The 16134-nt window shown below is 35.8% G+C and overlaps 1 protein-coding gene across 1 annotated transcript; it reads right to left on the bottom strand.

The window, feature by feature from the left end:
- Positions 1-4576: 4576 nt before the first annotated feature.
- Positions 4577-14435, bottom strand: LOC120083861 (nucleusenvelope protein). Its single transcript, XM_090316837.1, has 6 exons — positions 14419-14435; positions 13912-14089; positions 7816-7971; positions 7129-7233; positions 5933-6184; positions 4577-5132 (listed from the first exon to the last, which is right to left on the bottom strand). Exons 1-6 carry the CDS (start codon positions 14433-14435, stop codon positions 4809-4811), a joined length of 1032 nt encoding a protein of 343 aa, XP_090172963.1. The 3' UTR covers positions 4577-4808.
- Between the last annotated feature and the right edge of the window lie 1699 nt (positions 14436-16134).

Here is a 16134-nt window from a genome sequence, read left to right as displayed (position 1 = left end):
TTATGCGCGATTGAACTTAAATTTATCTAAATTGCCTACGTACCCTTTATAATGACAGGGATCAAGTCGTAACGTAGTTTGTACAAAGATTTTTTTTTGGGGCCGTTCGCATTTTAAGCTCATGGGGGTCAGGAGCATCATACAGTATAGACTCTTGCGATGAGGAGCTTCTTCATTTAAACTTCAAAAGCTCTTATTTCATCATGGTTTTGATCATCCTCTTCATTTGTAGGATTCGTCAATATGATGAGTTTTGGCTTCACTATCAAGGAACCTCCTGTACTTATGTCAACAAAAAATTTCCTCTTCATGCGTGAAGGGACACAATTGTGAATCTTTTCGTCGTCGTTTTTTTCATGGAATGACGTTGCCTTCAAGATTTTCATCCTTTCTTTAATTTGATCGCTTGTTGTCTTGAGACGATCAAAAGTAGATGCTGAAGGTCGATCTTTCTTTGATGTGGATATACTTAGCCTTTTGAAGGCTGAAGTTCGAATAGAAGTCGTTGTTGGACATTGGTCTTCTTCTCCTACCGTGGCCATACTCAATCTTTGAAAGATTTAAGATCGAGTACTTGAAGGCTTAATACGATCGAAGATAGAAGTTCTTTGCTTCATTTCTTTTGACTCGTTAACTTCTTCAACAGTTATATGATTATTGTCGAATTTCACTATGCCAACAGTGTGACATGTAATAACTTCTGATACTTTCTCTGGATGATTATTGAGAAAGCTATTTGGGAGAAATTCTGCCAAAGTTGTCGGCCTCAGAATTGAGGGAAGTCCTTGTCTTCTTTCTTAGCAGGTTTAGGCTTCCATGTCATCTTTTTGCCTTTCTTTTTATGAGTCTTGTTTCTTCTTCTATAGCTTCGATAGGAACACGACTCTTTTTGGTGGAGTTTGGTTGTCTTCTTTTTCGATGAGTCACAACTATTCACCCTTCGTTGTCATCTCCAACGAGATCATCTTTATTTTTGGAATTTGCTGTTTGAATCTCTTGCTGAAACCAAACAACTATAGGCTCGAAGGCTTCGAACTGGATCAGGCTTTGTCTTTGAGCATGAGACACAGACAGTGTTGGAACACTTGAAGTTGCCGCTACTGTAGCGTGATTTGTCTGAGCTATTTCATCCAAATCGAACTCAATCTTCTTTTCACGAGCCAACTTCAGAATTCGTTCCTTCAGCACGAAGCACCTTTCAACTAGGTGACTAACGACCCGATGATACTTGCAGTAATTAGGATCATCTACTTTTCCTGCTTGTTCCAGTCGCTTGCATTCTGGCAACTGAATAAGTTACTTCTCTAGCAGTTGCTCCAACATATCTGCCACATCAGAGTCAGGGAATAGATAAACCTCCTCTTGTCTTTCTTTAAGAGTTGGACGATGCTTCTTGCCCTCATTGTGCCTTCTTTCAAATTTTGTTTGTTTTCCTTTGGAGGAAAATTTCTGCAGGGTCACATGAATGACTATAGATTCTTTTGTGGCACTATCCACGATCTTTTTAGTGTCCTTGGATTCATTCTTGTATTTTCTCCCTTCCGAGACTAGGAAATCTTTAGTTCCCTTGTTGACGATGCTCAGCTCCATATCATGAACGCGTGTTGCCAACTCCTCAAATGTACGAGGTTTTATCTCTTGTAGGATGTACATAAGCTCCCAATGCATGCCTTAAGTTCACATCTCCACTGCAGATAATTCAGTGAGTCTATTTTTACAATCCAGACTCAATGTTCTCCATCGGTTGATGTAATCGATGATTGTCTCTCCCTTCCACTGTTTGATATTCGTCAGCTCCATCATGCTAACAGTGCGCCTTGTACCGTAGAAGTGGTTTAGGAACTCCATTTCTAGGTGTTCCCAACTGTCAATCACTTCTGGTTCCAAATTAGTATACCAATTGAAAGCATTTCCTTTCAAGGTATGGACAAACTGCTTGACTAGCTGGTCTCCTTTGGTTCCTGCATTTTCGTAGGTTTCAATGAAGTGTGCAACATGTTGTTTTGGATTGTCCTTTTCATCGAATTGCTGGAACTTTGGAGGTTGATACCCAGCTGACATTCTTAGGTTGTCGATTCTCTTGGTGTACGACTTGGAGTACATAAAGGAGGACTGTGATGGTTTTCCGTACTAAACCCGTATGGAGTTTGTAATCATATCCCGTAGATGTTGAATTGACAGGGTGGCAACAAAGGTAGATTGTTGTGACTGGTCTTTCTGCAAGACAGTCTTTCCTTTGTCATTGGTTTTTGTAGTTGGAGATTGACTCGACTCAGCAGTTTCTCGAGCCTGTATTTCATCTTTGAAAGCAGCGATTTCATGATCTCGCTCTTCTACAGCTTTCATTAGGAGATTTATCTTTATTTCCATCTCTACCATGGTTGACTCAGTCGTTACGTCAGTCATCATGACAGACACTACATCAAACTGTGATTCTTTCTCTGATGGAACAGTAGCAGAAGCATAGTTGTCGAACAAGGGACTTTCTCTGATGACGATCCCACCTTTAGGAAATTCCATCAGCTGGTCCTAGATTTCCTCCGTGGTGACAGAGCTTATGTAAGTGTTGCTTGCGATAGTAGCTTTGGATGCAACTTTCTTTGTGCTATTTGTAGATTTGTTGACTTGGATGACGAGAGAGAGATGAGAGGTATGGAGGTCCCAGTCAATTTGTTCGCACGAGATTTCAAGAGAAATTTATTTCGTGGAACTTGAATTTGTATTTGTATTAATTTTGTGGAAAGTGAGTACAATCTCTAATACATAGTATGTTGATGCTTTCAAAATAAATTATAATCTTTAAGCTGGTTGATCTTCTTGAACGATCGACCTTTGAGCTTTTTTATCTTCTTGGGTGATCAGCCTTTGGGCTTGTTGACCTTCTTAGATGATCGGCCTTTAGGTTTGTTGATCTTCTTAGATGATCGACTTTTGGGCTTGATGATCTTCTTGGATGATCAACCTTTAGGCTTTATGATCTTCTTGGACGATCGGCCTTTGGGCTTGTTGATCTTCTTGAACGATCGACTTTTGGGCTTGTTGATCTTCTTAGATGATCGGCCTTCGAGCTTTTTGATCTTCTTGGAGGATTAGTGTTCGCACGAGACTTCCAGAGAAACTTGTTTCATGGAGTTGAACTTGAGTTGGTGTTGATGTTGAGGTTGATTTGATGTGATGTGGTTCGATCTCTAGTACTTGATCCTCTGATTATCTCTGGTTGGGTGGATGTGCTTGACTTGAAGAAGAAAAGCACCGAATGTTCTTGAAGTAGAAGTCTTGGAAGAGTGTTTGTGTCTTCAATGGTCTTCTGTCTTCTAGAAGTGCAGCTTCAGAAGTCTTGGGAGTCTTCTGCTTATTGATGAATTCTTTCTGGGCTTTCTGAATGTAGAATTGCTTGTATCTTTAAAGGACTTCAGTCTTCAGAAGGTTTGTATCTTCGAAGGACTTCAGTCTTCAGAAGGCTTGTATCTTCAAAGGACTTCAGTCTTCAGAATGCTTGCATCTTCAAAGGATTTTAGTCTTCAGAATGCTTGCATCTTCAAAGGACTTTAGTCTTCAGAATGCTTGTATCTTCGAAGGACTTCAGTCTTCAGGTGTGGTCAACTTCAAGAGTCAAGGAGTCTTTTGATTGTAGAGAATTCCCTATAAGCTCCTGAATTGCTGACCCCCCACAAATGAGGAAATACTCTCTATTTATAGAATTCTCATGTGGGCTTTATGGATTTAGGCTTGGTTGGTCCATGGACTTGGCCTATTGGGCCCAACTAATTGGATTTGGGCCTTATTTGACATTTGGGTCAAATTAAGCCTATTTTTGGGCTCAATTGGACTTTTAACCCAAATAATAATATCAAATTAGGTCAAATTAATCTTATCTGATTCAACGATCATGATAAAACCATGTGGCATCATCAAAATTTGTCTTCAACTTCAATTTGGGACACATTTGGGACACATGTCACCTCCTAGTTGGTCCCAAATTTGAAGATTTGGAATTTCGTCATTAATCTAATGAATGACGTGTCAGTTTGTGATTGGTCCAAATTTTTGATTTGTTGATATTTTTTATTACTATGATATATGTCGAACATTAAGTCTATGTCAGCCATTGAGTAAAACTCTCAAACTCTAATTTATATATTGTAAATACATTTTCTCTCTCCAATTAAACAAAAATAATAAAATCTTAATAAATAAATACATTTTCTCTCTCCAAATAAACAAAAAAAAAATAAAATTTGAACAATAAATACATTTTCTATCTCCTTCATTAAGAGTGCTTTGGAATTTTTTTTCTAATGCCACATCCTCTCTACAGCCGTCCACCACACTCAAGGGTATCTTTATTCCAAAAAATCCAGTAAATCTTATATACAAAAATATAAAAAAGTTTGCGAAAATGAATTTTGAAAAGAGATTGAATCATTAATAATTCCCCTATCATATTTAGGAAGGTATTTGGCCCACGAAATTAGAGTTAAGAGAATTAGTGAGCTCCACAATTAAAAAAATCAATTTTATGCTTTACAACTCTAAACATCGGAGACTATACAACTCTACTCCTTGCTGCTCGTAATTAGGATCAATGGGACTAAATTCTATTATTTTTTTGGAACTAATCTTGAACTTCCAGCACCAAGAAATATTTCGAGATTACATAACTAAGAACATTTTCAAAAAGTGGCAAAATATCATGTTCTGTACATCATTACACCAAGATCCCATAACATAAAATATCAAATTTAGCATTTCAGAAAACAAAATTGTCAGCAGAAAAAGATCAGGTTGGTTAAAAAGCGAAGGGGGACTCAGATTTCCTCATCATCAGAATTTGGCTTATCAACTTCCCCATAATCATCTGATGCAAAATTCTCTTTCTGATGCTGGGATTCTATATGAGCCATTACAGTACGCCTGTAGTTATCAGGATGATCCCACCAAGTTGGAGTGTTAAGAATAGCTTTCTCCAGCCAATATTCATCATATTGCTTCTTTTCAGTAAGTTTTTGGTAAAACCTTCCCCATTGGTACATTGATCGCCTCAAACGGACACTCTTGCTTCCTCCAAATAGATACTTTATGTAATCCTTCGCTAATCGCGCTAGCTCTTCCCCATTGATGATGTAAATATACTGCCCACCACAAACATTCAAACAAGAAGACATAAGCCCAGCTTTGTAACTTGCAACTAAACCAAAGTGAGTTTAATTCATCAGTAATCTACATGATCTTCCCCCCTAGAAATCGAAGGTTCAGTCTCCCATGTTACATAATCAAAAGTACACAACCCAAAATCCAAATGTTTTGAAAATTTCCTCATTTAGTAGGTAAGGATTCAACATCAAGATATGTATTCAAAGCAACATGATTCTCATGCACTGCAAGCTACAGCACTTAAGCGAGCTAGAAAAAGGTAAATATCATGGTACACAATCTCTACTCTACAGCTTTATGAGTTATGGATATTGTATTTTCTCTTAGCTTGACCAACAGTGGGAGAAAAAAGGGAAAAAGTCTCGTTTTTAACAGCATTACCATCAAATTTTGTGGAGGCCGACTTTGTTGCTTCACACCTAAAGTTTGACTTTACTGATACTGAATATGTGAAAGAAAAATCTCTAGACTTTTCCCTTATCATAATCATTTTACCTAAACCACCCAGGTAACGTCAGTTATTTTCTTCAACAAATGCCTTATGGAGACAGAACAGTAGCTCTAGTAGTTATCCATGAATATCTAGACTAGGAAATCTTCTTGTTACCAGTACTACATTGAAATATATACTCTATGTTTTACTACTAAGCCAACTCAAGAGACCTTTTTGTAATTTAAATAAACTTGGGACAGTGAATTCCTCTACTTTCTCTTCGGGTAGTTGTAATTTCTTAAAACTGATTGACATGCCCTGTTTCCAATAGAAAACGATTATTACCAAGAAAATAAAGCCGAGAGTTGCCAGAACCACTTGCAGTGTTTCGTCCAAAATTCCTGCAAGGCTATCATCCTCAGATCCACTAGAGCTATCCCCGCTGCCACTGCCACCGCCACCACTTGGAGGTCTTTTGCCACCATTTCCACCATCATAGAACTCTTTCTTTTCAATTTGCTGTCGCAATACATCTTCTACTGATCGTCCCTTCTTAAAATTTTCAACAACTTGGTCGAAAGCTTTCCATGGAGAACCCTGCTAGAAACAAAGTACTATTACTATATCTAGATTAACAGATATCTCAAGCAACTTATCAAACTCCAAAAGTTATGATAAAGTGGATAGATGCTCCAAATCCTCCTTCCGTTGGGTATCGAATATCAAGGACCTTGAACCAAAAAACAAAATTAGGGAGGGAAAAAAAACTGAATTGTTCCCCTTCAGGAAAGGTGAATGAACAGTAACAATTTCTGGCATCAGGAACATTCATGAAATAAATAGTGAAAAAGATGGTTGATATCATACCAAACACATTTTCTTGTTATATATTCCAATCTTCATAAGGGGTAACCTTAATCACGTGGAACATATCTTGACCCATTTGAAAGTTTTAGATGTTCTACCGTGCTTACAAAACTAGCTACAATTATGAGAATTCATGAGTTTTCCCCCGATATCATAAAAATCAAGAGTATGAGAATCAGAAAAGTATGATCAAACATGAAAAGTTAATGAGTTGATGAAAAAAAAAACTGCAATTGCTGAGTTTTGCAACGTAAATGCATTGATGAATATTCAACACTCATCAGAAACAAGACAGAAATAACAATGCAAAGCTAAATTCCTCAAGTTTGTGAAAATCCAGCAGTTAAAATGTACTCCAAGACCATCCATCGTTGCTTAGTGGAACACAAAATGACACACATTAGTTTCCAAGAAGCATATTATACACTATAAACTCAGAGAGGATTCTTGTTCCACCAATTCTTCAATCATTTAAAGAATCTTAGAAACCAAATTACAAACATTTTCAATCCTTCATACACTTCCAAGATAACAATTTAAAAATAAATAAAGAAAAGAAAGAAGAAAGAAGAAATCTAAACAAGGTGCTACAGGCAAAACAAAGAGACAGATAATAAAAATAAAATTTACTAATAGTTTATATCAGAAAAACATATACTAAGAGATGTTCTCACCCCATCACCAGTGTCCTTTCCCTTGCTACCAAATAAGGAAACAATTGGTGTATGCTGATGTTTTAATCCAACCCTCCGATGTTTATACTTCAAAACTGGTAGGCCCTGCTTGAAAGAAGATCCATTGGCACTTAGATTCACAAGAACACTTCGTGACTGACTAGCATGGAATGATGGATATATTGATTTAGAAACAAGGCATATTGATTTATTGGAACAAATAGAATTCTGTGTAGCAGTTATCTGCATGCTGCTCATCCTTTGACAAACACTCTATGGTCATATGCCACTCGAGCACCCTGACATCCAAGTTCCAGTATCATGTATGAATCATAACAATTACCAGACATAACCAGATAAAATAACTATATAAGTGGAGGGGAAGGGGAATAAAGGAAATCCATTTCAAAGAAACATAATCGCGTAGCAACATGTTTTTGTAATATGTAGCCTAAATTCAAAAGCTTAAGTGGCTAGACTAGTGTAATGTCAATCAGTTGATCATTTGAGAAGAAGAAATATTGTCGATTGATTTTAATCATTCAAAAGCATAAATTTTGACGTGATTCCAAATTTACCCTATTTTCGAATTGGTTGAATCGAAGAAATAAAAAGAGAAAATAAATGAAAAGAACCAGCGACTGAGAGAGAGAGAAGTTTAGGGTAGCGGAAGTCAAAAGTGCAGACCTGGGCCGACGAGGAAAAGAACGCGGTGGGCAGTCGTGCGTGCCGGCGTCCGACTGCGGCGGAGGGAGTGTGCCGGCGGGGGTTGTTGCGGAGAAGGAAGAAGGGATAATGGAGTCTCGGTAGTTGGCAATGGATTGAAAGAGAGATGGGCTTTTTAGGTTACGAGAGAGATAATTGGGCTATGGGCTAACACTCTTTGCCCAAATTCACCATTTTCCTTGCTTCATTGAAGATTAAAGATCGAGATAACTTTTAATTTTAGATTGATGAAACTTAGTTGTTATAGATTATATATATAGAGAGAGAGAGAGATTATAATTTGAAAATTAAAATTTAAATCAATCTTAAAATAATTTTATTCAAAACAAACCCAACTCAACTAACATATGAATATATTAACAACTAAGAGATCTGTGATTTGAATCATTCTACGATTATTGTATTAAAAAAATCTAGACTTTTTTCTTAAGCATTATCATTCATCGACTAGTTACTCTATATACAAGACAAATGGAGATCGATGTCAATGATCATAGATCACTTGGTCCATATACTTCCCAATAAAATAGGAGTGTGGTGCATAGTGTCACCCTATTGATGATCCAATATTTGTTTCACTTTTGCTCTCTTATTCTTCCATGTCTTGTAATTTTGGACGATGCCTTTATCACAATCGTGTTTATCTTATCCATAGATGCAATGCAAAAAATTTAGTTTCTCCCGTCACTTTTCCCCTAGAAGTTATTGAGAGAAATGACTTTGGTGAAGCTTCACCAATACTTCATAGCATGAATCCTTTGGAGAAGCTTTTCACAACATGATTACTCCCTCTTTAAGGATTTTTGGTTATGAGTGCTTCCCTTATTGTTATGAAAAGCTAAGCAGGATATCAATTTTATAATATTGCAAAAGAATTATTTATTGTTTTTAGAAGAGCTAGTTATTATATCTCATGCATCATATATATTGAGGGTTGCCCTAAGTAAGATCTATAGCTCACATGTGGACCCAAATCCAAGAAAAATCAAGAGGCAAGATGGAAAAATGCATGTCGGTAAATAAATATCAATCAAGAAATAGTTGAGGATGAAGGGAAACCATTGAAGGTCCTTGTGCAGAAGCGGGCATCGTTCCCAATTTTTATTTTTTATCACAGAACTTTAAATTACAGAATATACAGAAGAAGAGGATTATGCATTCATTAACTCTAATTTACAGCATGCTTATACCATAAGAAATTGGGAACAAAATATCCGCTTACCCTTGAAGAATACCTTTTTCGCGTAATTCCCTCGATCCAGATTACGAACCCTTCGTTCTGGATCTCGATCTCCAAAATACGAAATCCCAGTTGGGCACCACTACTTGAGAACCCTCTGTATTCTCTTGGGAATGAGAATGTACAATAGTGGTGGGCTTTGTACAAACTTTTGGAAGATGGAAGGAGGAGAGATGGAGAAGAGGAAGAAGAAGAAAGAGGAGAAGAAGCTCTCTTCTCTGTAATCCAAATGAAAAAGATGACAAAACGTTCAACCCTCTGCACGATTTTTTGGGTGTGAGAAATTGGGGGAGGGAGAATTAAATTAAAAAAATTAAATCAAAATTAATATATATATATATAACTACCTTATTATATATATATACTATATGTTATATCAAATATAACATTAGTTTTATATTGTATCAAATACAATATAACCTATAGTTTTATTTTCTCTCAACTATGCATGACATTTGATATAAATCATATTTATACTAAATTCAATTATATGAATCTCATCCATATAATTAATATTCAAATCATATTCAAATATTTAATTCCTCTCAAAATATTTTATATTATAATGTATCTTATACATTATATTAATTATATCACATATAATTAATTTGAATAATTATATCATATATAATTAATTTTTCTCAATTAATTTGAACAATTCAAATTAATTCAAAATTAATTCTCAATTAAATCTTTGTTGAGCTACAGAGGGGATCTTATGGATTTGTAGATTGAAGCTCCAATGGTACTTGGATAATTAATTAAACTCTTTAATTAAATTAACCAACATCCATTAACTATCGGCCACTCTACTAAAGATTGACAGCTACACTCTTCACATTACAGATATATTTCTGTATCCATTGAAAATAACCAATCAATAGTGCAATGACCCTTCACAAATTGCTCGTAAGTACAGTTGGGCCAAAATTATCATTTTGCCTTTATAGTTACATCTAACTCCTTAAGTACCATTGATTCCTCTACTGAACAATAAGTCATAGTCCAACTATGGCCAAGTCCCTCTCGGGCCAAGAGAGGGTGTGGCCACATTGTTCAAGCTCGGGAATCGGCCTTTAAGGAAGTAATTTATCTACTTATCTCGACATTAGGGAATGAGTGAATTCCGTCTTGTGTAGCTGTGTTTTCAACTCTCGAATCAGACGAATCTCCAAAATGGTAGGACTATTGAGTTGGCAATCTGGCCACTCTCACCCATACAAATCAAAGGACCGCCTTCATGAGTAGGAGTTCACAACTCACTTAGGATTCGGGATGTCACCTATGGTGGTTCTGGTGAAATGTAAGTCTCTATTAACAGTGTTATATAATAAGACTAATCATTTCGTGGTCCGATCTTATACAAACTTTTTGTATAGGATACCCTCACTCACATGTCTCTACATGAATGATCAGGATCAGATCATTTGTAGCACTTTACAACACTTATAAAATTTATAAAGTGGCCCGTATCCGTAGTGTCACCAGGATAAGGTACCTAGTTTTATCCATCTACTACAAACCATTTAGGTTATTATTTAAACAAGGTCTACCTGTATGTCTCTAGATGCTTGTTTAAATTACATAAAATAACCTATGATCTTAGTTTATTGGATCGAGTGTATGCTCATAAAATAACAATTATTTTATTAATAATTTTTTTTTTATATAATGTTTACAAACTATGAGAAAACAATAGATTTAGGATACCAATCCTAACAATCTCCAACTTGTCCTAAAGGTTAGGGAGCCTAATGTACAATACAATAAACTAAGGCATACACAATACCCCAGTAACATCTTGTTGGGATTGATGTCCTAATTCTCTCGGAGTCTCGTAGTTTGTAAACATGTGTACACAATGTTATGAATAAAATAAGAGTTATTTTATTTTGCATTTACTCATATCCAATAAACAAAGCTCCATGGTTATTGTATATAAACTTAAGCATGTATATGAGATACACAAGTGAATCATGCCTTAAGTGATAACCTAAAAAGGTCTGTAGTATAAGGATTAAAGAGGAATACCTGATCCTAGTGACACTATGGATACGACTCGCTTTGTAGAGGTTTGCAAGTATTGTGAACTATTACAGATGGTTGATCTTGACCATTCATGTGGAGACATGCGAGCGGAGGTGTCCTATATAAATAGTTTGTATAAGATCGGACCACGAGATGATTCGTCTCTTTATATAACGTCGTTGACACTTGAGACTTATATCTCACCTAAACGACTATAGGTAACATGACCTCAATCCTTAGTGCTTTGGGAACTCCTACCTTTGATGGCGGTCCTTTGATTAGTATGGGTGAGAGTGGCCAGATTGCCAACTCAATAGGCCTACCTTTTTGAGGATTTGTCTGATTGGGGAATTGAGAACTCAGTTACACAAGATGAAATTCACTCATTCCCCGAAGCAGGGGTAAGTAGATAGATTTCTCCCTTAAAGGCTAATTTCGGATCTTGAACATAGTGGCCACAGCTTCTCTTTGGAAGAGAGGACTCAGTCATAGTAGGACGATGGCTTATGTTCATTAGAGGGATCAATGGTACTTAAGGAGTTAGATGTAACTACAAAGGCAAAACGGTAAATTGGCCCAACTATACTTACAAGCGATCTGTGAATGGTTATCACGCTGTTGATTGATCGATATGGACACAAAATATATCTGTAGTAAGAAAAGTGTATCTGTCGGTCTTTAGTGAAGTACTCGGCAGTTAACGAATGGTGGATCCCGTGGCTAAGAGTTTAGTTAGCTATTCACGTACCGTTGGAGCTTCAAGCTACAGGTTCATAAGATCCCATTGGTAGCCCAATGGATTCAAGTCGAGAATCAGTTCTTGGGGTTGATTTGAAATGTTCAAATTGACAAGAGAAAATTCAATTATATATGATATAATTGATGTGATGTATGAGATATATCAAGTGGAGGATTAATGTAAATATCATTTACATTAAGTACCATAAAATAGAAAAAGAATTATGGTTTATATGTTCCATGAGATGAAATATTAAAACTATAGGTTATGAATATAATATGGTAAGTTGGTTATCATATATATTTATAATAATATTAATTATTTGATAATTATCTCTTTTTCTCTAATAACCAATTGAGTGGGAGGTTATTGGTGGTTTTATGGTAACCGTAAGATAAAAGGAAAAAGGTTTTCCTAAATTTAGAAGAGTTTCTACTTTTGAAAGAAACTCATGGTGAAGGCTATCAAGTGAAATTGTTTCACTAAGCGATAGCTCATAGAGAGACTAAACGATAATGGAGTATCACTATACGATAGTTCACTTAGCTGGTTGTAGCTAAACGATCGCAGGGTATTGTTTATACGATAGGCTACCATCTTCTACATGATTGAGCACATCGTCTATACGATAGACTGTATCATCTCCCACTTGCTCAATCGTCACACGATTGTTGTTCCTCTAGTCTCTTCCTCTAACCAAGATCATACAGAGTCCACAACTATTGGATTCTCACACCGAGAATACCAAGGTAACCATTGTGGTGGTGTCCTCGCTCAACTCGATTAAGTTTGAGGTTCTAGAGGTCGTTCGTTGGGTTCGTGATCATTGTGTTCGTTGTGCTCGTGTTTTACCAGTTGTTGTGTTCGAGCGTTCGTGCATTGCTGTATTGGAGACTGTTCGAACGTTCGTGATTGAGGGTAGGGGTGGAATCAATTCGGTTCGATTTGGTTTGATGGCCAAACCGAACCGAACCGGTTTTGTTTATAATGAAATCAAACTGCACCGTTTGTGCGGTTCGAACAGAACCGAACCGAATCGAACCGGTTCAATTCGGTTCGGTTCAGTTTCAAGTATCGGTTTGAGTTTTTTTTTGCCTTTTTAAAACCTTTTTTTCTTTTTTTAAAAAACCTTTTTTTGCCTTTTTTTAAAACCTTTTTTTTTTTTGCCTTTTTTTTAAAACCTTTGTTTTCTTCTTCCTTTTATTTTCCTTCTTCCTTCCAAGTTCCACTCTCTTTTATTTTCCTTCTTTATTTTTTTGAAATTTGTATATTCTCTTTTTTTATTTTACCAATTTTTTACATAATTTAAATAACCTTTTATTTTCCTGTTCCTTTTCTTGAAATTTGTATATTCTCTCTTTTTTTTTTTATACTCTAAACATAATTTAAATATCAATCCAGTAATCCACAATAAGAACATGTCACATAGCACAAATCTCTAGCACAATCCAAATGACTACAATAAAAAGTTAAAAACTAAAAATTCTCCAAAGTATACATAGCACAAATTTCTTAAATATCAATCCATATTCACAATAACTCATAAAAACATATTAATCCACAATAACTCATAAAAATATATCAATCCACAATAACTCATAAAAACATATCAAATCAATCCACAATAACTCATAAAAACAAATCAAGCCAAATGACTACAATAAAAAGTAAAAAACTAAAAAGTTCTCCAAAGTAGAAGTACACAATATATAAGTCACATAAAAGCAAATAACAAGCAAAAACACTAGTGTTGAATTCCAAAAGTCCAATCAATATAAACAAATTTGTTCGCCTGTCAATCGTGATTCTCCTTCTCCTTGTTTTTTACATTTTTCGCTCTGTTCAATCCCATTATGAAAACTAAGAAACAAATCATAAACTTGTTAGTAGTTACTATAATAAATATATGAATAAATATGTTAAGATATATATATATATATATATATATGTTTAGAATATACGAACCTTCCTCTTCATCTTCAATTTCCTCCAAGTATTGTCGTAAACCAATACTAATTCATTCAGAACGTAGCCAATTTTGTGCACATACAAGTGCCTCAACAGTGGTTGGAGATAATGAGGTACGAAAAGGATAAATTACTCTCCCACTAGTGCTGAATGTGGACTTAGAAGCAACTGTGGATATCGGAACTGCTAAAAGATCTCGTACAATATCATCATTGGAATCGTTGCTCTTGCTCAAGCTCATTGTGATAGACGGATGGTACCTATAAAGGGGAAAATAGAGAGAACTTATTACCATCAAACAAAATCATTTACATTTTACTTAAACTAAAAATAAAAACACAACAACAGAAAATTATTTATTTAAAATTTTATTTTAGTTACTTAACATTTCAATAATTCAATCGGATGAGGACTGGTTTGAAAATAATTCGCATGAGGATGAGCTGCGGCCTGTGGATGGCGATCTAAGAACGAACCAAATTTTATTTACCTAACATTTCATTATTAATGTGGTACTAGAGTTAATCAGATGAGTACTAGAGTTAAATTTTATTTTAGTTACCTAAAATTTCATTATTTAGTTATTTACCTCTGTTCAGTGTTCATGGTGATACTATGAAAGAAGAAGTGAATGGCGTCTGTGAGGCGTGAGCGGCGGTCTGGTCGACGAAGAAGAACGATGGCGACGGCAAGAAAAGAAACCCTAGTTGGTACAGATCTGATTGGTGATTGCGAAATGGAAATGCGAATGCGTGAGGAGGGTGGAGACAGAGGGGCGCTCGTTGAGTTTAAATTAGGTTATTTATTATTAAATAAATATTAATATTGTATATATATATATATATATATTTATAATTATATATATATTTATATATAAACGGTTCGGTTCGGTTTAGAAATCGGTTTTCAAGCTTTGAACCGAATCGAACCATTTAAATTCGATTTCAACAATCGAACGAACCGCATCAAACCAAAAAATTTGGTTTTGCTTATAAATTGGTTCGGTTCAGTTCGGTTCGGTTCGGTTTGAGTAGTTTTTTTTTGTCCACCCCTAATTGAGGGAGTTTGAAGAATAAGTCTTCAAAGGTATGTATATTCTATCCCTTAATTAATCTTGTCAGTATGCTGTAATTTCTAGTTGTTGCATGACCTTTTAGTTTCTGTTTCTTGACTGTAATTGTTAGTGTTCAATTTCGAATAGAATTTGGAACGATCCTTCCATACTCATGGAAATCGTCATGTCTGATTTCCTTCAATTGGTATCAGAGCTAGGTTGTTCTGATATTCCAAATTTCATTTCTATTTTGAACTTCTTTTATAGTCGTGGTGGGTTTTCTACATTGCGTTTAAGTGTTAAATGCATTTGTGTTTGGATGTTGATGAATGTTTACGAGTTTAATTACCTTTGTTTAAAGTTTTCTTTTCAATTACAAAGTGTTAATTTGTAAGGGCCCCTGTGTTTTTGGGCATAATTAACAAGCAATCGAGTATGTAATTTAAAGTGTTTGAGTTTTGTTGAGTCGTTCATGATGAAGTTTCGAAGCATGAAGATGCGGTTCTCAGCGAGGAAGAAGACCAAGGGTTGGTCGTATTGTGTAGCTTAAGGTAAACGATCATTGGGATTTGGCTACTCGATCATGTAAAATTTTACTACGCGATCGTGTAATATTTACTAAATGATTGTTTAGCTAATGCTAAACGATGGGGTAAAGCGTTTACTCTATCGCGTAGCGTTGGTTGCCTGATCGCATGGACGCTAAAGGTAAATGATCGAGTGGGAGCATTTGATGCTCATCGTTTAATCAAAGGCGCGTGCACTAAATGATCGTGTAGTTAGCATGCTTCATCGCATAGTCACTAATTACACGATCACCCAATATACGACACCTTGCATTCGCTTAGTGATCGTTTAGAAGATTGTCCTTCACCACATCGTTGTCATTTAGATGATCGTTTAATGCTTGCATTGTATGTTGCGCACTGCATGATCGCATGCCTCATGCTTCATCGCTTAGTCAAGGTACACGATCGTTGCTAAATGATCGTTTAGCTCTGGAAACGTTGGTAAACGATTGAGTAAAGCGTTTACTCTTTTGTGTAGGCGATCACAAAGAGTTTGGTATACGATCAAAGGAGACACGTTTCTTTGCCCGGACGGTTCAAAACCCGGTTCGACTGTTTGAACCGGAGACTCTTTGCTATTTGTAATAGTTAGCTTTGGTTTTGAGAATTTGAGGCAAATTATCCCGATTCATCAATTTTTATTTAATATACATGAGATGTATGTTTGTTTATATGGCATAGT

Source organism: Benincasa hispida, chromosome 8 (assembly GCF_027475165.1).
Source record: "Benincasa hispida cultivar pf3 chromosome 8, pf3_genome.v1.1, whole genome shotgun sequence".
In the NCBI taxonomy this organism is placed as follows: domain Eukaryota; kingdom Viridiplantae; phylum Streptophyta; class Magnoliopsida; order Cucurbitales; family Cucurbitaceae; genus Benincasa; species Benincasa hispida.
The sequence above is the reverse complement of the archived record's forward strand: the minus strand, read 5'-3'. Positions and strand labels throughout refer to the sequence as shown.

What these genes read in the sequence shown, in the direction of transcription:
- LOC120083861 (XM_090316837.1), bottom strand. An exon ending in CAACCACTGTTGAGGCACTT is followed by an intron (nt 7,972 to 13,911) that starts GTATGTGCACAA and finishes CTCTCGTAACCT; the next exon opens with AAAAAGCCCATCTCTCTTTC. An exon ending in GAAAGGACACTGGTGATGGG is followed by an intron (nt 6,185 to 7,128) that starts GTGAGAACATCT and finishes TGTTTCTAGCAG; the next exon opens with GGTTCTCCATGGAAAGCTTT.